This window comes from Papaver somniferum, chromosome 5, assembly GCF_003573695.1.
Source record: "Papaver somniferum cultivar HN1 chromosome 5, ASM357369v1, whole genome shotgun sequence".
Taxonomy (NCBI): Eukaryota; Viridiplantae; Streptophyta; class Magnoliopsida; order Ranunculales; family Papaveraceae; genus Papaver; species Papaver somniferum.
In genome coordinates, this window is record NC_039362.1 from 46,933,883 (window position 1) to 46,956,898 (window position 23,016).

Consider the following 23,016-nt stretch of genomic DNA (forward strand, 5'->3'; position numbering starts at 1 on the left):
CAAGAGACCTGGTCCATAACATTTTGTCAATTGTACTCGGCATAATGTTATCCACAACCAGTTCTCCAGCAACTTTAAGAAACAACTCAGCAGCATGAACACCAATCTTGCCATCTTTCCAGGAAACATCTTTGTTAAGAATACGGTTTGATAACACGTTTGGAGACAAATTTTCATGCTCATGAGGTGGGAATTGGAAGTTACCAACTCGGGTTAAGTTCAAGAGTTCATCAATAACTTGACGATTCACCAAAAATATTTCATTCCCCACGATAGTCTTAAAAGTGCAATTGACAGAGTCTGGTTCATGTAAATTTGCATAAACTTGGGAAGTCATTTCAGAATGAGCAGTTCCCATAGGTTGATGAATCATGCCCCATACATAACCTCTAAAAAACCTAGAGATATGTTCTACACTAATTTTCGAAGAATCATAATATCTTCCCGTAATAGGCAGTTTCTTCCTATATTCCAAATAGTGGTCACGAGCCTCTTTGCTAACAAACCTAGCTCGCAAACTGGGATCATAATAAGTATCACCACTAACTTGAGCACATAAACTTTCACCACGACTTAACCTCTTCCTAGATGCCATTGTAGATAAGGGAAACTCGAAAGAAGATGAAATACTTACTTGGTACACGAAATGATGTTGATGGTGGAGTTCCAAAACGATAATTATAATGAAAACGATTCTTGACCCAAAGCAAGAAAGCTTCTCCTGATTTCAATAGTTTAATTCAAGCATAAAAAGGTTAAGAAACGATAGAGAGAGGTGAAGAAGGTTTGAGAACGAGAAGAGTTCTTTCTGTTTTTATGTGTAGAGGGACAGGAACCTGAATCGACAATTGTACGTTTGGTAATACAGTTCTGCACATAATGGTTACAAGTTCAACGTACATGAACCGCACGAGTGCAAACAAGGGCTAGTTTTTTTTTATGCTACACTATATTTTGATAAACAAAGACAATTTATGCTTATGGAGAATCAAAATATAGGTGAGAATTTTGGATCAAACAACTCCACAAGGATTCTGTTGACCATGACACCAAAAAAAGAGTTTCTTTCCAACTATTTTTGCATTCAACAGTGTTGAGAGACACCCAAAAGTCTGTTTTTACAAGTTTTTCAAAGAACTTTAAAAGAACACAAATGAATTTGTGTTTCTAATTTCTTGTTTTACAACTTATTAAAAACAGGCTCTACAGGTAATGTTTAGTACTGCATAGGGAAACTCTTTTGATGAAAAGAGACATCCTAACTTTCTCACAAGAGAAGGAAATACCATTATCTTGATAAGGCGTAACATGATTTTACTGATGAATTGAGTCATGTTCTAAGATGAAACAATCTGATAGATGAGATTTAGACTCTTCTTGTATATTATCCAGTTCATTACAACCTTTTGGGTTGCAATGGAAAGAAGTATTTCCCTCACTAATAAGCAAATCAATATTAATTTAAACATGAACATTACTCATCATAACTCGGTTTAGTTTATCAAAAAAGTTTTGTTCATTCAGGAGATAAAACAAAACATCAAGAGATAAAACTTCAAGTTGTTCTTCAATTCCTGAAAACACTTCAAGGGATATTAAACCAGGAGAAGGTCAAGAGAGAATATCTTCTACAGATTTAATAAAATCCGTCATGGAAGAAAATTATGAGTCCCCTAGATCCGGTTGTGCGTTTAATAGAGCATTACTGTCCATAGCGTCAGATTGCTAAAAACACAGTCTTATGAGGTCTTTAACGTGTTTTCCTGCTCTGATACCAATTGAAAAAGCGGGGGTCTAACAACCACACCTAAAATTTTGTTCGAAAATTTGTATGGACTAACTCCAATATAATTCCAAGAGAATCAACTAGACAGTCAGACTCAATCAAGGAAAAACATCCAAGAGTTAAATCTCAATTTCTCAATACAATCTTCAATCGAACAGATAGAAATATGTGAGCCCGATTGATATGAGAAATAACTTGAACGATATCAAAAACCAATGCTCAAGTGTCAATCAATTTCAATCAACAACCAAAGGTCGGATTTACCAATTGATTGAACTACGCACAACCTGTGATATTTGAATTATATAAACAAATATAATGCGGAAAAGAAATAACACAGACACCATAAGTTTTGTTAACGAGGAAACCACAAATGCAGAGAAACCCCGGGACCTAGTCCAGATATGAACACCACACTGCATTAATCCGTCACAGACACTAGCCTACTACAAGTTAACTCCGGACTGGAATGTAGTTGAGCCATAACCAAGTCTCACACCGATTAAGGCACAGTCGCGTTCCTTATGCCTCTGAATCCCAGCAGGACTCTACGCACTTGATTCCCTTAGCTGATCTCACCCACAACTAAGAGTTGCTACGACCAATGTAGTCAATATCGGCCGTATCGGCCGATATATCGGGGATATTTCGGATATCGGACCAGAACGATACGATAAGAAGGATATCGGGGATACGATATTCGCCCGATAATATCGGCCGTATCGGTCGAATATCGGCCGTTTCGGTCAAATATCGGCCGTATCGGTCGATAAGAAATTTTCCTACATTTCCTGATATGAGATGGTATTGGTCGTTTTCTATAAAGTTTAAGGGTAATTTTGGCGAAGAAAGTCTTCCAGGTGGTAATAGAGGTGCATGTAGCTCTCGAAGCAAGTCTACTAAAGTCACTCTTTTGTTTTTTTGATAAAATTGATGTTATCTATTATATCTTATCCGAAAATGTGTGGAGAAATGTTTAATATAAAATTATAGTCTCTAAATCTAAAAACCGATATTTCAACGATAATATCCCCGATATAAAATCGTACCAGTGTATCGGTCCCGGCCGAGATGAACCGATATCCGATATTAACTACATTGGCTATGACCCAAAGTTAAAGACTTTATAAACAAATATGTCTCCCACAAAAAAAGTCTATCCTGATAGATAAATTTGTCTCCTAGGTTAAAGGAGAATCAACTCTAGTACGCAACTAGTATCACACAGGAGGTATGGGGACTAGGTTTCCCAGTTGCTAGAGTTCTCCCTTATATAGGATTCAAATCAGGGTTTGATAGCTTTGAAACAAAGCAATCAATATTCACCGCTAGATGAAATCCCGATTTAAGATTTAAGCTAAGTTTCCTTAAAACTAAAGCAATATCTCTCCACCGTTAGATGATCTTAGCTTTTTACACACAAATGAAATATACTTTCATTTAGATATGGGTAACCGTACCTAAACGTGTATATTGAGTTGGCTCAACAATAGTTAACCGAAGTTATCCATATGAAAACTTTTCTATTAACCACATGCATCTAACACTTCTAGATCAAATGATAATCAAATGAATCTAATTGTGTTACTCATAGAGTTGTCCAATTGTTTATATTCTCTTAGATGTATACAAGACACAATTAAAACAAAATTGGATTGATTCAAGAGAATCAGTTCATGAACATTAAGCCACGGTTTGCAAAGATTGCATTCCTTAATTTATATATGTATTTGTTAATGAGTATGAAATGATACTTAGCCTATTTTAGAACATAAACCAACTTAGTTTGCAAACGGGTACACAAACTTAAGTTCCGGACTTTGGTCTTGTCCGATAGTTCGCAAACGGGTATGCATACTGTCGTCCCAGACCTAACTCGGGTAAAACAGTATACTGGTATGCATACTTGGTTCCTGGAATTTAACAGTTAAAACCGTTCGCATACTCGTGTGCAAACTTGGTTTCCGGACCTGAATCATACCACAACAGTTTGCATACTGGTATGCATACTGTGTTATATCCAGACAATGGTTAATTGTTCTAAACTCCCATTTCAATCATTGAAACATCCTTAGAAGACGAAAATAGCTGTCCCACACAAACTATTAACTTATAAGTAATTTTCAAGTGATCGAATGATTAATACGAAACATTCCGAGTCTACATCAAATATCTGTCTCACACAAATCATGTAAGATGTTTCAAGGCAATTTTCACATGATCATCTTTTGAATCATTATTTAGTTTCCAACAAACAAATTGTTTCCAACTAAACTCGTCAAGAATAGGGATGAACTTAGCTAAAGCAAAAATATTCCAACACATATTTCGAGAAAGATATAAGCGAGTTAAACTCATCTTGAAATATCAAATGTGTATAATGTAAAAGTCTATATAGCTACACGACTTAGTCTCGATAGGAGATAAAATATAATATACTTCTGAGTGATAGATAAGTTTTAGTCTCCACACACCTTTTGTTGATGAAGTTCCTCCAAGCTCTCGTCAGTAGATCTTCGTCTGCAATCGATGAACGTCGTGAAGTCTAAAGCTCAACTATACATTCTATCCTAGTCCGAGACATATCTATAAGTAGATTAGAAATCAAGACTTATAGTTTTGATCACTTAAACTTGACATACAAGCTTGAGATAGAAACGCTTGTGAGTTCGACCGAGCAGTTCTTTAACATCTTCACTTAGGCTGAAGAAACTCTTAGGCTGTAAATGACGCCAGCTAAGGGAATCAAGTGCGTAGAACCTTGCGAGGTTCAAGAGACGTAAGCAGCGCAACTGTTGCTGAATCGCTTGGAGGGTGAATTCGGTCTCAACTACATTCCAGTCCAAAGTTTGATTCTAGGATAATGTCTTTAGCGGCTTAATACAGTGTGGTGTTCAATCTGGACGAGGTCCCGAGGTTTTTCTGCTGTTGCAGTTTCCTCGTTAACAAAATTTCTGGTGTCTTGTGTTTTTCCCTTTCCACATTATACTTTTTATCTTTATAATTTGGTTTACACAGGTTTGTACGTATTCTCTAAGTAGATACTTCCACTTTATTATAATCAATTACGAGACTTGTTTCTTGTAGAATTCGTATCTTGAAAGATAGATAAAAAGTTTAACCACTTGGCAGAATTTCGATTGGATTATTTGGATACGACTTGATTGATCTTGGATATCGATTTTTGAGATTTTCGAAGTACTCTGCTTAACAATCAGATTCACGGACCTTGTGTCTGTATAGGTACTGATTGAGTAGAGGTTGAGATATAAACTCTATATACATATTGTCAAGGGTCATTAAGTTGGTGTTCTTGATATTGTATTAAGAGAAAACCATTTAGCTTTCCAAATTCTATTTTTGTGACATCGAGTCTCTTTTTGGGAGTATGATCCATCCGCATGTTATCCCTTTCAAAACCCTCTATTTATTTTGCTATAAATTTTTTAGATGTTTTGTGATTAAAATCCGTTATTCTAAATCTTATAGTTATGGTTTTTTATCGATTTGGCATTATAACAAACATGATTTTCCTACTTTCAGGTTGTTTCTTCGGTTTGATCTTATGTTCCTGATTTTCATTTGCTGTCACCAGTACTTGGTGTTGAGAGAGAGATTTCCTTTTTTAGTTTTTTTTTCCATTTTTTCTCCTGATAAATAATTGGGTTGTTCCTTTTATAATTTTATGGATGCGGGAGAAGCCTCTTTGGATAGGCGTGAGCCCACAGATCTTGTTGTTTAATTTTCCCAAAGAAAGGCTCAGTAATTGTGGTCCTTGACGCCCAGGTATTTTCTGGTACTCTTTTTTGTTGTAAGTTTGACCTTACCTTTTCAGCAAATGAAGCCAGGTTTCCTCCGGAGTCGGTTGTGGTAAGTGGAGCTGGCTTTAACTCTTTATATCACACAGTTTGTTTCATTGATTTTTGATATGTGTATGTATACTTTATTTCAGCTCTTGGGCTAGTGTATGTTTTTTTTCTTCTTACTCTTAGTTCGAGGGATCGTCGTTTCGACAGACTCAGGGATCATGCTACTGGTATCAACGCTTTTTAGGTCATGCTCATACGGAGTATGAGAAAGCTGGAGAACCATCTTCTTATCCTGAAGCTTCTCGCTTTCGAGGTTGAATTTTTCATGTCTCATTTCTCTCTGCTCCTAGTTGCGAAGCTTCCTTTGGTCGTTTCTCCAGCCAGTCCTGTTTCTCTATTCAACTATTTCCGGCCTTTGTTTAGGGCAGCCGAAGCTGAATTTATGTTTCAAAACGACTTTCTGGTTGATTACTAGTTTTATCTTGTAATCCTTTTGTGAGAAATTATCACAATTTCCATTAAAGAAAAAGAAAAAAAAATTGTTCTTGTTCCTTATCTTCCGAATGCTTTTTTATTTTGTCACATTTGCGCTCTTTTGATCCCTTCCCCAATTTTTGAATTCTTAAAAAAATTTTAGGGTTCGAGATTAGGTCAAACTATGGGCACTAAATATATTATATAAAAACATGGGTATTTTATTGAATGCATTTCCCCACACGGTCATCTTATTAAAAACCCCAAATATTTTTTATAAACATTATTTCTTTCCATGTTGGATTATGATTATTGTTTCTTCATATTTGAATGAGAATATTTTAATTTAAAGAGAACGATAGCGTTTTGATGCTGAAGAAAACATAGATCTTACACTTGGAGACATTTTTCCACAAATAAGAAAAAAAGATCTGTAAAATAAACGAAGGGCTTAAGCTTCATTTAAAAGTTAAAACATGTAACATGGACAAAGAAATTTGCATATTAAATGTTACTTTTAAAATACTCCCTCCATTCTAGTTTAGTTTCTATATTAGATGTATTCTTTTTTCTTTTGTTGTTTATATTCTGGATGTATATACTTCATTTTGTTCAACTTTTTATCCTAATCCACCCCTAATTTGGGACGGTCGGCTCAACTTGAGACGACAACATCAACATAGGCCGGTCGGCCTAAATTGAGACGAAATACGATTCACTTGTAGATGAGCCTCGTCTCATATTGAGACGGTAGGGCTTGATAGAGCCGGCAACGGCTATTCTCATCCAACGATTCTAATTCCACTCCTTATAAATGCAACCATTTTCAACTCCAAAACCGCACATTCGCTACCTTCTACGCCCACAACTTCTTATAATTTCACTTCTATCTTCTTATAATTTCGTGGTCCCAAGTTCACCCAGGAAGAAGACTTATGTTTTTCAAACAAGAGAATATATCCACAGTGTTACGTATTTTTCGCAAACGACTTTTTGGAAAAAAGTTTTTGCAATGTTTATCGTAGAAACAGAGAGTCAAGTTATGATGATATAATATGATGTTTTTGCAATGTCCCTAGGGATCGAGTTACTTTATATGCAAGTCTAAATGTGATAAGTATTGCTTAATATAAAATAGGAATCTAATTTAAGGTATAAATATTTTCATTAATTAATATTAGTGTCACTTCTTTTACAAGATATAAACTTAGATAATAATAAGAACTTAATAAATATTGACATTAACTAAAATCTAGTAGAATCTTTGATCTCCTGGGTTTCTTCATTTGATGCATCTTCCATTCAAGCGATCTTGAACTGTTTCGCATTTGTTTTTGAAATTTAGGTTGTTAACTTTCCAAACTGGAGCTTTTCTTTGCCTTGTAGCAGGACATTTTCCTGGATTAACTTCTAAAACTTGCACAACTTTTTCCTTTTTTTCATTTTCAATTTTTTTAAAACTACCACGTATGAAATTGAATTATTGTCCCTACTTCTAATGGGTCTTCCCAAATATCCCTAACAGACTTTATAAATGTCCCTGATGGCATAATTGAAATTTTCTTTAAAAATAAAATTATCATATTTCCTTATATAGCCTTTCCTCTTACTTCGTTCTTCTCAATTGTAATAGCAGAAGAAAGAAAAAGAACTCATCTCCCTCCCCATCATCTTCTCAGTCGCCCCCATCACCACCAAGATTTCTATCGCCGCCACCACAACCAGCACCACCACCACAATTACGTCCGCCGCTAGTATCAAAAAATCTACCACGATTTGTGTTCGATTTCAACTGATTCAAGCCAGATCCAGAGATCGATTTGATTTTCAGTTTTCGATTTGGTGGTTTCGAGTTGAGATTTAGATTTCGAGTGGACTTTGAGTTAAAGATTCATATTCGGTGATTTTGAGCTCGGGATTTGTTGATTTCGAACCAATTAGTAGCAAGGTTTAAATCAGATCTGACGAGATGAAGAATTGATTTAGGATTTGTGATCTGCTCAATTGGTTCAGATGGTTCGAATTGGTGTTAAAGCTTCAGATCAGACAGTGGCGGTTGCTGCTATGGATTATAGATGGTGGTTTGATGGTTTTGTTGGTGGATCTGAAACTGCAGTTGGTGGAAGAATGGGTTTGTTGTGCAGATTCATAATTAGATGAATGTTAGGGCAGCGACAAATGTTGCTTTGAATGGTGTTGTAAATCCGTGTGTTGCAGTGGTGTTTGTTGCGGATGAAATGTAACAAGCATAAGATGATGTTGGTGGCTACTGCAATGAAGGAGATGAAACTGTTGTTGTTTATGAAGCTACAGGTGATGATCAACTGTTGTTGTTTATGTGTTTTTATGGGATCAATTGTTGTTGTTGACCCAATTTTTTATGGGATCAATTACGGTTGTTGATCCATCTATTGGATCAACTCCTGTTGTTGACCCAATTTTTTATGGGATCAACTACTGTTGTTGATCCTTTCAACTCCTATTGTTGACGATATTTCCTTGGATAAGTATAATCATGCTTGTAGTTTAAATCATGCTTGTAGTTTAAATCATGTAAATTTCTTCCAATGTTGAACTTGTGGTGCAATGGTAGCATGACTGACTCCATGTCAGATGATGGGTGTTCGACTCACGCCAAGTTCACTCCATTTACATGGATAAACTTTCATTGTTGATCCAATTTAGGGGATCAACAACCACTCTTTATCCCCTAAATTGGATCAACTTCTACTGTTGATCTTTTTTTTTTTTGGATCAACCACCGTTGTTGATCCCCTAAATTGGATCAACTTCTACTGTTGGTTTAATTTTTGTTTGGATCAACTATTGTTGTTAATACAAAAATATCTGAACCAGTGGTGGCGGTGGCGGCGGTGAAGGTGGTGGCGGCGACGGACCAGTAGTGGTGGCGGCGACAGACTAGTGGTGGTGAAGGACTGTTGGTGGTGTAATGGTGGTGGTGAAGGAGTGATGGTGGAATATTAGTGGTGGTGACGGTTGTTAGGCGGTGGTTGTTAAACGGTGGTGGTGGAATGGTAGTTGAATGTTGGTGGTGGCGGTGCTAGTGGTGGTGGTGAAGTGGGAGAGGAAGAAATTTCTTCCATTTTTGAAATAAAGAAAAATATTATATGGGTGAGGGTATTAAAGTAATCTAATTTTAAATGGATAAGGTCATTAAAAAGTAGAAACATATTTATTGTTCTTTAAAAATATATTTATTGGGTGTCAAAAGTAGGGACATATAAATAATGTATCCTATCTTATTTGCAGCAGACTCAAGTTTGACTTCACAACAAAAAAATAACCTTATGAGATATTTCAAGAGAAAGATTTATATTGGAAAACATTCAAGAGCATATTGAATTTCGGCGTGAGTTGATTGTTTGATGGGTTGAGTTTTTATAGGGGGAGAAACTAGCCTTTGTAAACCCGACCGTCGTCGGATCAATGTGGGACGGTCGCCCCATATTGGGACGAGCCTCATCCTAGTATGGGCTGCTCGGCTTAATTTGTCGGAAGGAACGTTTTCCGCGCTGCACAAAACTTAGTTTATCTATCCACCACCTAGACAAGTAAACCATGATGGTGCCCATTGAATTGCTCTTGAAAATACCGAAATCAGATTTCCAGAAAAGATTAGATAACCAAGAATAGTCATGGAAACAGGAAAAGATTTCAAATTAAGAAACTACCTAAAAAAAGTTAATAATCTATTAATTTGTTTTAACAATGTTTAAGATTGTTTGACACTTTTGCGTGACTTACGCGATGAAATCGCATTCTGTACAGTGAGTAATTATGAGGATCCATTTCTACAAACATGAAAGGACAATGTTCGCATCCTTCTCTGACGAGATTTGTGAGGCGATGTAAACGAGGTTCATCCATGAGCTCAGTATACCTCAATACTCCCTCCGTCCCACCATTAAATGACCTATTTATTTTTAGATTTTGTCCCACCATTAAGTGACCTATATCACTAAACAAGAGATATTCCTAAAATATCATTTTAATTGATTATAAGAAATATAAGAAATATGCATAATTTGATAGGCATGTTTATATTCTTTACATAAGTGTTTTAAAATGCTTTTCAATGGTATGAAGTTTGCGAACATCCGTGGTGTAATTTGAGAGATAAATCATTTCAAAATTTCACTACTTATTATCTATAAGGGTATAATTGTAAAAAATGCTTAAATATACTCTTTTTCCTTGCTTGCCTTAAAAATTGTGCAAACATAAACTAGGTCACTTAATAGTGGGACGGAGGGAGTATCATTTAACAACAAAAATCTCCGGAAGGGAAGATATATCCAAGTCTTACAAAGTGCAGAAGGCCAGAAGCTCAGATTGCCTAGTCATCATTTGAGTTTCTTTTAACAAAGGGAAATAATCTTTTGGTTCTATTTTAGGTGGGCGCATGTCTGTTTGGTCCTTTGGTCAAACGCCTTTACTATTTGGTCCATAATTATTTAAAAATATTAAACTGACAAAAATACCCTTCCGTGTTAACTTTTATTTATTTTCATGTAGCAGTTCATTCCAGAAATGAAGTCCATATAAAAAACATAAAAAAACAGAAATGAAAGTCCATATAAAAACCTAAAAAAACAGACTTCATTCCAGAAATGAAGTCCATATAATAACCTAAAAAAACATCTAAAAACCAGAGTTCATTCCTGAAATGAACTCCATATAAAAACTTAAAAAAAATAGAGTTCATTCCAGAAATGAACTCCATATAAAAAGCTAAAAAAACAGAGTTCATTCCAGAAATGAACTCCATGTAAAAACCTAAAAAACAAGAGTTCATTCCTGAAATGAAACTCCATATAAAACCCTAAAAAAACAGAGTTCATTCCACAAATGAACTCCATAAAAAAACCTAAAAAATCCATAAAAATTAGAGTTCATTCCAGAAATGAACTCCATATAAAAAGCTAAAAAAACAGAGTTCATTCCAGAAATGAACTCCATATAAAAACTAAAAATAACAGACTTCATTCCAGAAATGAACTCCATATATAAAAACTAAAAAGAACAGGCTTCATTCTAGAAATGAACTCCATATGAAAACAGACTTCATTTCTGGAATGAACTGCAGCATCATCTTCTTCATCATCTTCATCGTCAACAGCAGCAGCAACAACAAATCTTCATCTTCTTCATCATCATCACCATCAACAGATACAAAAATAATTCAAATATCAAGATCGACAACAACAACAATGAACTCTATCATCATCAACAACAACAGTTCATTCAAAAATCATTATCTTCGTCGTCGTCGTCGTCTTCTTCAAGAAAACATATGTATTCATCATCACCAACATGAGCAGCAACAACGTATTCAACAATAGCAACATCAACAGATCTAGATTCGCAAAAAAAAATCAAGAAAACAAAAGAGAAAAAAAGAGAGAAAAGAAAACATATCAACAGTAGCAACATCATCGTCTACGGATCAAAGAAAACATTTTTTTTAAATCATCACGAGTTTATCTTCATCTTCATCAACACAACATTGCTGCAGCAGCAGGAAGAAAAAAAGAAAAAAGAGAGAGAGAGATTGTAGATCTGAAAATATGGAGGTGAGAGAAAGTAAATCTGAGAATGATTTCTTCTCTCTTACTTTTTGACTATATATATGGTCCTTATCCAAAAAGGTATTTTTGCCAATACAGGATGACATTTACATCATCCATGACATCAGCCTAGGACCAAACAATAACTTTTAGGACCAAACTATAATTTATATTACCAAATAGGACCAAACGGACAATTGACTAGGTCAGCAGGACTAGACTCTCTCTAATATATTATTCCTAGGACTATATGGTATTTCCTACTTTAACAAATAGGTCAAATGATCAATAAAAAAGAAAAGGTCATACGTCATTACAAATGAATATCACCCTACCTGGTAATTGGAAGGAAGAATTGGTTTTGGTTATGCATATGAAGAATTCCTATAGCCTTACTGTACTACTATCTACTTAGTAACTGCATCTGCTGTAAGTTACGAATTACATGAGCAACTTCACTCTCACCGGGCAAAAGATCCTTTACCCGCCCTCATGAGAGCAATATACAACAATTCATTCCAAGTGTCTGGTACACCAGGCAAACACCAATGAACACAATCTTGAGGATTCGTAGATGCAATCCTCTCTTGAACGGTAAGATTTGTGAACACATAAAATACGAAGGCATCCACGTGTTCACAAACAATATTCGCTTGAGCCGATAAAACAATACGTAGAATAATGTAAATATAAAACGACATGGATCACGTTGACTCATCGACTCAGAGTCTTCGGACTCGTCCTTGTCTATTCGTGAGGGATCGATTCAATTATTCTACACAGTTTCGAAGCATATATCACAAGACATAATAATGATAATAGAAAGTAAGTGCTGAAATGTAAATGATACAATGATTTACGTGGTTTAGCATTAAGGCCTACATCCACGGGGTTGAGGGTTTCACTATATATGGAGAGATTACAAAGATAGTCGAATGACTTTTAAGTGAATAACGATGCCATGGGGAATACAAACCATACTTACTCTTCCTATTTCTCTTTCCTAAACTCTTCTCTAGTTTTTCTCGCAATTGGTCGACCCCTTCTCTCTTGGTGGAGAGGGGTATTTATAGTAGTGGTACATGGGGTCCACCGTCAGAGGCTGTTGGAATCTTATGTTCTTGTTCTTTGTGCAGATCCCGCTGGTATCCTCATTCTGAATCGATGCCCCTAGCGGTTTATACTTGGTGACGATGAGTCGCCTCTTCATCCTCCACATGTTGGTTGACAAGTATGCTAATCTAGGGTGTTTAATGCGGGAGGTTGGGTCGTCTGCACGCGCCAGCTAATTGCCTGCTACCCCTGTCACATCCGCGTCAGTTGGACCAACCCTTGCCGTTGATCTTGGATCCCTCTCGAGATGGAATAAAGTGAACCCTTGGGTGTTCTTCAGTGCTTCGCAGTAACCCTTTCCTTCAATGCTCCTCGATTCTCAGCCCTCAGATCCATCAGATGATGATTTTATACTGATGAAACGTGTTTCTTGGGTATCCACGCGTGGCATCACATCTCGATGCTCCAGGCTGTGTGTCCTCCACGTATGTCTCTCCAGACACGTGGCGAGTGATGAATTATGTGCATACAATTTTCCCCTTTTCTTCTGACTAAGGCGTCAGTTGAAGTTAGAGGAAAATCGTTCTCACATATTCTTCATCTCTCTATAATAACTTCCCTTAGATTTTAGGGCACGTTTACCACTCCTGGTAATAACATCTCCTTGGATTATGGGCACGTTTCCCACTCCTGGTAATAACTTCTTCTTGAATTAAGGGACTTTTTCTATCTCCTTTAATGTTATAAATAGGAGAGAGAATGCAAAAATTTGAAATAAATTTCATTCCTTCATTCTCTTGTCAGTTCATAATTCTTTCTCCTCCGAACCTTCTCATTCTTCTCTTCTTGTTTTCTAGCCATTAACTCCTGCTGGTGATATTGTGAGTAAGATCTTCCTAGGATTCTTCGAAGTTTGACGGTTGCTGTTGTTCATTGTCTTCCCATCGCACGCTTCAGCTCATAAGGCTTTTGATACAGGTATGAGATTATTTTTTCTTCGATCTTGATTGTTTGTTCATCTTCTGCTACTATGTTCTTAGTTTTATGATGAAGAACAAATATACAAAGTATATATACTTGCCCCTGTTCTTTATCACAAAACTTACGGATTCGTACTCGAAGATTTAAGCTTGTCCACGATGTTCCCGATTAAGTTAGGGTTTTTCGTTTTTGATGAATTTAGGGTTTTCAGTTGATATTTTTGATGGTAGAAGTTTTGACAAATTTCACGTTTTATGATCTTCATTTGCTTCTCTGCTTCTCTGCTTGTATCTTTATCTTTTTTTTATGCTTCTTCGTAGATATGGCTGATCGTCAGCGGGATCCCTATCAAACACCGCCACCGAGCCCTTATAGGTCCCCCCCACATAGAAGTCCTGCTATATCTCTGCCGAAGGGTGCTTCGTCTAGGCCTTCACAGTTAGACCCTCGTGCTCAGAGGACCTCATATACTGCTGGTCCAAGAGCTTCATCTGTCAAGAAGGGGGATCAGACGAAGGGTCCTTAGGGTTCTAGATATGCCGTTAATCGCCCTGCTGCTTCTCAACGTGCTGTGCCAGCAAATACACAGACCCCTTCGCCTCATCGTACTGATCCGCTGAACGCCCAGCCTCTTCGTTCTATTGCTCCACCTACGATGCCCCTACAGAAACCTACAACTCCACCTTCTACCATTCCTGTGAGAGGAAAATCTAATAAGGGTCCCGCACCGAAGGCTGATCTATCAAAAAATCATCCTACCAAAAGGAAATCTTCAGATATGAGTCTCCCTAATAGACCTTTGTCGGATCCTGCTGACAATTCGGACACTGCCCCAATTATACGAAGCGTCACAGTTGGTAAAAAGAAGGTTACTTTCAAGCACGTAGATCTTGAAGCGTTCAAGGCGAAACATGAACTCGAAGCTTTTGATGTTAGGTTTTACGCTCCCAATGATGATATCACTTATGATATGATTTCGAATTATCAATACGATGAGTTCCACCTGTTAACTACGGTGGGAGCCTTCGAAGCTGGCCTCATGTTGCCTTTATACAAGTCGGGAGATTCTTTCTACTATGACTTCTTGGATCATCGTGAGGGCTCCACCCCTCACACCCATTGCCGCTCGGTGGTGCAGCTGACTGGAAAATATCTTCGTGCACTTAAGGAGTGCTATCTTCGGCGCAAAGGAGAAACGATGATGACCTTCTACACTCCTGATCCTGCTGAGAGAGACTGGTATACTCATGAGAATTTCAATAATTCCTTCGGGGATTATGTTAATGGTAGGAACCGTAAACCATGGAGCGTTGGCCTTCGAACCATTGCTGCTCCTCGTGGTGAGATTCGGCTCTTGAGTGAAGTAAGTGATTCAAAGCTAAAGTATGTTCCTGGTACCGAAGGGACTCCCCACAGGAAGATTTTTCCTGCTTGTGAGCGGATAAAGCGTGATCATGACTATGAGTGGCACTCCACCGTTATCTAGATTGTTGGTCCTTGGGATTATGACTGGGTGACCGGTCCACATGGATGGCGTTCCACTGCTGACTGTCAAGCTCGTGAGAGTGCCCCGGCTCGTTATGGTAATTTCTTTCCTTGGCAGTTGAATTTTGAAGGCATGAATTTTGACCATGCCTACGATGCCGCTGATATAGATGAAGAAGAAAGTTCTGATACCACTCTTCCTTCAAAGAGTAATGCTGCTGTCAAGGTATGGCTTCTTGTTACACCGTGTACTTTCCCCTTTTCTTCTTTGTTTGGATTTTTAATCAAAATAAGGAGGAAATAGCCGTCGTAATAATTCCATGTTATATTTCTAGGTGACCAATAAGAAGAAAATTGGGCCTCTTCAATCTTCCACTGTTGCGGCTGATGAAACAGAGGTTCCTGAGGAGGTTAACAGAATCGTGAACGAAGAGTTCATCGTGGAAGACGAAGATCTTACTGATGACGAGGAACGTAATGATATTTCTCCTCCTAATCACGAGGATTTCCGGAATATTGATGATGATGTTGCTGAGGAGAATATTGCCCCTGGTGATGGTGAAAATGTGGAAAAAGAGCCTGCCCCTGGAGGTAGTGGAGTTGTAGAGATAAAAGCTTCCTATGGTGGAGGCGTCAGATTGACTTCTTCTACGGAACCAATGGACGAAAACGTTGGTCATCCGCTATCTATTCCTGTCGCATGTCAATAGTTCTCCTTTGGCAATATCTATTCCGTGGGTGAGCCGATTGACATGGATGCTGCTTTGGGGCTTGCTTCAGAGTTTTCTATACTTTCCCCAAACGATGATTGGGATGTTCTTGGTGAGACCGCTGGAAAGAAAAATGTTGAGGTGGAAGAGAGTTCTGATGGCGAGGATGCAAATGCCTTTTCTAACAAGGAAACAGAGGCTGGGAGAAATCCCGAAGCTAAGAAGGACTCCGATGCTAGGAAGAATGTCGTTGCTACTGAGACTTCCACTGAGGTTACTTCCGACTATTTTCCACAATCCTTAATGAGTGATGGTGATGATGCCATCCTTGACTGGCTGAAGAAAAAGAACCTGATTTTCGTGCCCAATCCTGCTCCAATAATCCCTGGTGAGAAGAATTCCGATGCTTTTACTCGCCAGATGATGCAACGATCTTCTGAAGGGATAGTTGCGGAAGTGTGGGACAAGGACTTGAGGGCCACTTCCGCTAGCCTTCTAGTTGATCCCCCGTCTGCCGTCTGCCGTTGCTGATATGATGGTCATAGCTGATGGATATCAATATGGTTTTCCTCAGTAGCGGATGCTTGAGGTAAGTCATCGTAATTCCTCATAACTTGCCTGTTGTTTTGTCGTGATCACTTATAATCATCATCTACTTATTTGGAACACAGGTGATGAGAATCGAACACTGTAACCATACTCTGTATCAGTTTTTCTAGGCGAAATCCCTCAATTTGGAGGCCAAGATTCGTCATAGGGAGGAAGAATTGTCCGCCGCCGAGGCTGTTATCTCTGCTAGAGATAAAGAGATACTTGAACTAAAGAACCAGTTGAAGGGGAAAAAACAGCTTGGAGCCGAAGAGGAAAAGCTTCGTGTTGAACTTGCCATGACTCGTAGTGAGTTGGAGAAGGTCCGTAACGATGCTTCGTCCTCTAAAGGTTTGTATTCTTATTCAACTTTCCCCTTCATCTCCCTTTCGTCTTCTTAGCACGTTGTCTGAGTCTCCCCGCCCTATCTTCAGCGGGTGATGTCAGAGAGTTAAAATGGCTTCAAAGTGAGAGGACTCCCCAAGCCTCGATTTCGGGAACTAGTGACGAAGATTAAGGGTGAAGCTGAGAAGTGGGATGCCCGAGCTGATGAACATAACGAACTGGTTGCACGGCATCGAGAAAGGCGGGAACAAATGGTTGATATGCAGAATAAGTATAACTCTGACCGCCGCTTATTTAACGGTGCTTTATTGTGGACTCGGGAAAATCTTCGAGAGACCCATGAGAAAATTTCTCGCTTGGAAGCTAAGGTAGCCGGCTTGGAAGAAGAATTGCATCAAGCTCGATCCTCCTACGATCCTGAAGTCCGGGACTATATACAACAACTTGTTCGTGAGAGGGATGATGCCAGAGCTGAGGCTTTTGCCCTTAGAAATGCTTTGACCGCTTCCCGGGCCGATGTTGCTCGTTTAGTCGAGTCTGAAAGAAGTCTGGAAATGAATATGTATAGGATTAGTAAAGGGATAGAAGAGATAAAAAGTGAAGTCAACCACCTTCGTCACTTGGACTCCATGAAGCAGGTAGAGTTAGATGAGTGTCAATTTGCTCTCACGACCCTTCGATTGGATTATAAGAAGATATCAGATGAGTATGATTTCCTTGACGAAGCCCGGGACGCTGTAGTTAACGAATATGAAATAGCTTCGGCCAATGTCGAAGGTATACATTTATTTGGTCGTGTGTGGTTCTGTAGTTCCAGCCTTCTAACCTTTGGTGTTATCATTTTTTTCTACAGAGCTCGAGGGACAACTTCTCGCTGCAAATGAAAAACTTGAAAAAGCTCAATCTTCCTTAGTACAGCAGGAGAGCCAGACTACGTATTACAAGGGTCTATCAGGGTCACGGGATGCAGCGGCTATGGAGGCGGCTAAAGAAGTCAACCGACTGTCATCTCTATTGTCGCAAGCTGAGCTGAAGAACACCGTTATTGGTTATAAGGCACGCTTCCAACTGACCGAAGAGATTAACAAGACTCTTGCACGGATTGAGCATGACCTCCAGACAGAACATGGCATCGTCAAGAATTGCCCTCGTAATCGTATGCCTGAGCCATTAACTCACTCTTCGGGTCCTTCTTCGGGTGGAAGCATACCTTCGTCGCAGAAAAAAAATCCCGCAGGTCATGTTGAAACATCCAAAGAAAAGTAGAGTCCCTTGTTTGTCACAGAAAGTTGATCTTTGTTGATTACTCGGCTTCGGGCCATTTTTTGATATATCTTGTGTTTCTTGTGTACATTTCCCGATCTTGTAATCAACTTTTATGGAATAGATCATCGTTTGCTTGAGTATGTACAGTTTAAATTTTACCTGCATTGTTAGTTCAGTTTGTTCTTTTCAGATAGAGGTAACTGTAGTAAGAAGTGAACTAAGTAAAATGACAAAAAGTGTTTGATAACGATGCCGAAGGTATGTACCTTCGTGATCGTCTCTGGACCTGTCACCCCGCTGGCTAATCCTTGGCCAGAAGATTCCCAGACGGTGGGGGTCGGGGCAGCATCCTCGGATATGTGGTGCGTTATAGGAATATTTACATGCACCCATTCCGCTGAACCACTGACTTGTAATTGGTTGGGTATCTCTTTCTGCTGGATGCCTTCCCCATGGTCCTACACTTATAGACGATGATATGGGAGTCCTGAGAGATTGTATATGACTACTTTCCCCAATAGTTTTTGCAAAAGTTTGTTCATTTGATTGATAGGTTAAGGTCTGCTACGCCTCGTCCAGAGATAGAAACACGTCGAGCGGATACGCTGTCTTCTTCTTCTTCTGGTACTCTTCACGCAGGTGCAGAACTGCGCTGCCTTACGGAAAATATGGCTTGAGGTATTTAGCATTCCATGGGTGTCTGAGGACTTCTCCTTTTAGATTACGCACGTAGTAGGTTCCATTCCCGGCAATGTCGTGTATTATAAACGGTCCTCCCCATGATTGTGCTAATTTTCCCCACTTTTTCTCTTGCTGGTATTGTGGTATGGTTCTCAGCACATACTGTCCTTCTACAAAGTTCCTAAGCCTAACCTTCTTTATGTATTCTCTGGCTAACCTTCGTTGGTAGTTTTCCATTCTTTGAAGTGCTGTCTCTCTTCTTTCTTCTAGATCATCGAGCCTTTTCAGCACCATATCTGTGGTGAGGTTCTTCTCCCAGGCTTCGGTTTTCATAGTTGATATGATTATTTCTGTCGGGATGACTGCTTCGGCTTCGTACGTAAGTAGGAAAGGTGATTCACCTGTGGAAGATCTTCGTGTTGTTCGGTATGCCCATAGAACGTTGTATAATTGTTCGCACCATCGTGCTTTATGTTCGTCCAATTTGTTTTTGAGAATGAGACCAAGGGTCTTGTTTGTAGCCTCGACCTGGCCGTTACTCTGGGGGTAGATGGGGGTTGATTTGTTCTTCCTGATTTTGAAAGTTTCAAAGAGCATATCTATGTTTTTCCCCTGTAATTGCTTGCCATTGTCCGAGACAATTTCTGCGGGAATGCCGAACCTGCAAATGATGTTCTGAAAGATGAATGTGAAAACATCCACGTCTCGGATTCTAGCTAAGGCTTTGGCCTCTACCCACTTGCTGAAGTAGTCTGTGGCTACGATCAAGAATCGCCTTTTCCCTGATCCTTCGATAAAGGGGCCAACGATGTCTACACCCAACTTTGAAAATGGCCAGGGACTATCCACCGAATTCAACTTTGCGGCAGGAGCGTGAATTTTCTTAGAAAACCGCTGTCATTCTTCGCATCTCCTGGACATCCTGGCTGCGTCTCGGATCATCTGGGGCCAATAGTATCCCTGCATTTTTTGTTTTGTCCACCAGTGATCTCATTCCGATGTGGTTACCTGCGTCCCCGTAATGGATGTCCTTCAAAATATGATGCCCCTCCTCTCTAGATAGACATCGTAGCAGTGGTCCAAGAAAGGACTTCTTGTACAATATCCCATCACGAAGATCGTATCTCCCTGCCTTTGATTGTATTTTCCTGGCCTTCTTCAGTTCTATTGGCAACGTTCCTTCTTCAAGATAACGGTGAATCTCGTCTCTCCAGTCTTCTTCATTGCTGAAGTCCTCGTCTTCGTTTGCCTTTTTCATGATGTCGTCTTCGATGAAGTCTTCAACAATGTCTCCCCCCACATCATCGTCACCAATGTCCTCCCCCATATCGTCTTCACGATTTGTAGCAAAGGACTGCTGTGGGGTGATCGAAGGTTCATACACCCTTGATATTTTTATGACCTTAACACTCTCATCTTTTAGCATAGATGATATGTATGCCAAGGCGTCGGCGTGCCTAAGATCTTTTCTGCATAGGTGTCGGAATTTGATGCTTGGTATCTGTGAGGCTAAGGTTTGGACCAAAGCAATGTATGCGGAGAGGGTGTCATCGTAGACATTGTACTCTAGCCCTATCTGTCGTATGACTAGTTGCGAATCACTTTTCAGTCGCACATCGGTTATTTCCATTTCTATTATTAAACACAGAGCATGTACTACAGCTTCGTATTCTACGATATTGTTGGCGTGCCCCTTGAATTCCAACCTCAGGGCATGCACAATCCTCTCTCCGGTGGGGGTAGTGATTACGATGCCGATGCCTGCTCCTTCTCTATTGCTTGATCCGTCTACGAAGACCTCCCATCGTCTTTCGCTTGAGGGTTCAAGGATGTCGATTGGGTATTTGCCTTCGTCTGCTTCTGGTATGCCCCTTACTTCCTCATCGTTGTCTAGGGGTAGATCTGCAAGGAAATATGCCAGGACTTGTGACTTTTGGGAGTGTTGTATTTCATGGATAATGTTGAACTGGTCCAGGTGAGTGTTCCACTTGGCTATCCTTCCCAATTTCCCAGCGCTCTTGAGAACAACTTCCAACGGTGCTTTGCACGAAACACGAATATAGTGAGTCAAAAAATAAGTCCTCAACTTTTGGGTGGCCCATACTAGCGCCAGGATGAGCTGCTGGATCTTCGTATAATTTCTTTCTGCCGCATTGAGTGTCTTGCTGACATAGTAGATTGGCTGCTCTATCTTCGTGTTAGTTTTTACCAACACTGCGCTGACCGCGTCCTCTGTAGCTGCTATGTAAAGGGCCAAGACCTCATCGGGATCGGGTTTTTGTAGGATTGGAATTGTTGCGAGATATTCTTTGATCTTTTGGAAGGATTCTTCGCATTCTGTGGTTCATTCAAACTTGCTTCCCTTTTTGAGGATGTTGAAGAAATGCTTGCATTTGTCCGATGACCTGGCGATGAACCTGCCCAAAGTTGCTGGGGATCCGTTAAGATTTTGAACTTCTTTCAGGTTCTTCGGAGATGGCATCTCCGCGATAGCTTGTATCTTGGCTGGATCGACTTCGATGCCCCTCTTCGTTACTAAATATCCGAGGAACTTGCCTGATGTAACGCCGAATGTACATTTTTCCGGGTTTACTTTCATGCTGTGTTTCCTCATTGCTTCGAAAATGTCCCTCAAGTCTTTATGGTGGTCTTTGCGCAGCTTACGTTTGACAAGCATGTCATCGACATAGACTTCTAGGGTGTTCCCGATCCAAGGCTTGAAGATAGCATCAAACATCCTCTGGTATGTTTCCCCTGCATTTCTAAGTCAGAAGGGCATCCTTGTGTAACAATAGAGGCCGTGCGGGGTGTAGAATGCCGTGTGTTGTTGATCTTCTTCAGCAAGGGCTACTTGGTTGTAGCCAGAATATCCATCCATGAATGAGAGTTCTTCGTATCCTTCGACAGCTTAAACCAGTTGATCGATGCTTGGGAGCGGGTAGTTATCCTTCGGACATGCTTTATTGAGGTTGGTGAAGTCGATACATATCCTTACTCCCCTATTCTTCTTTGGTACTATGACCATGTTCGATATCCATGTAGGGTATTTGACCTCCTTGATGAATCCTGCCTCTAACAATTTGCGGAGATCTTTCTCAATTGCTTGGTGATACTCTGGTGCTACCTTTCGTACTTTTTGTCTGAAGGGGGGCGTGCCTGGCTTTATACGAAGTTCGTGCTGAATTATCTTCGGATCAATCCCTGGCATATCCCCTAACTTCCATGCGAAGACATCCGCGTATTCCATGAGTAGTTTGATTAGAGTAGTTTCTCTTTCTTCATCCATTAGAGTCCCTATCTTGATCATCTTCGGTTTTTCTTCAGTCCTTATGTTGATCTTTTTCACGGGTTCTACAGGTGTGAACGTAGGCTTTGGTTCCCCTAGGAGAGGGACACTCTTTAATTGCTATTTGGTAGGCTGTTCAGCTTCCTTAGATGCCGAAGTAATTGCCTCAGTGTTTAGAACGATACTCTCCTTCGTCAGGCTCCTTCCAGAAATTTCTTCGAGATAAAGATCAATTGCCTTCTCTTTCGTGGCCTCTTTGTTTCGGGCTCTTCGAGATTTCCGTTGCTCATCTTCTTCGTTGTTGAGCTGGTTTTACATAGCTTGGTATTCCCGAGTGGTGACCTGATCTCCCTTTATCTCCATTACCCCTTCGGGTGTTGGAAATCTAAGATACTGATGATAGGTCGATACTACTCCTTTGAGCTTGTGCACCCATCTTCGGCCAATGATGGCGTTATAAGGGGAAGAAGCGTCTACTACACTGAATCGAGTATCTATTTTCATTGGTCCTGTATCCACTTGCAAAACAATCTCTCCCAACGGCTTTGTAGGTGCCCCATTGAATCCGTAGATGGTATAATACGAAGACATCAACTGTTCATCGTTAAGCTCCATTCGCTTGAATGTATCGTAGAATAAAACGTTAACTGAACTGCCTCCATCAATGAGGATCTTTTTGATATTGCACCCTGCTACTGGTAAGGTAAGGACCAAAGGGTCGTTGTGATCTTCCATATCTTCATCGATGTCTTCTGCGTCGAAGGTGATAGGCGCGTTCATCCATTGCTCGTGTTCGTCGACTTCTACCCCATCGATTTTATATAATTCACAGTAGTCTTCGAATTGTTTCCTCAATCTATTGCCTATCTGTTCTGTTAGCGAGGGTCCTGTAGCTTCGGAACATGAGATGATGTTGAGTGTTCGGTTACCTTCTAGAAATTGAACTTGCTTGCTTCACTTGGTC

General features: G+C 39.7%; 2 protein-coding genes across 2 annotated transcripts; one reads left to right on the forward strand and one right to left on the reverse strand.

Moving 5' to 3' along the window:
- Positions 1–15,928: 15,928 nt before the first annotated feature.
- LOC113279009 (pleckstrin homology domain-containing family D member 1-like) lies at positions 15,929–18,085 on the forward strand. Its single transcript, XM_026527723.1, has 4 exons — positions 15,929–16,402; positions 16,606–16,825; positions 16,943–17,416; positions 17,733–18,085. Exons 1-4 carry the CDS (start codon positions 15,929–15,931, stop codon positions 18,083–18,085), a joined length of 1,521 nt encoding a protein of 506 aa, XP_026383508.1.
- Positions 18,086–22,364: 4,279 nt separating this feature from the next.
- Positions 22,365–22,787, reverse strand: LOC113279010. The gene has a single exon (XM_026527724.1). The coding sequence runs from the start codon at positions 22,785–22,787 to the stop codon at positions 22,365–22,367; it is 423 nt and encodes a 140-aa protein (XP_026383509.1).
- Between the last annotated feature and the right edge of the window lie 229 nt (positions 22,788–23,016).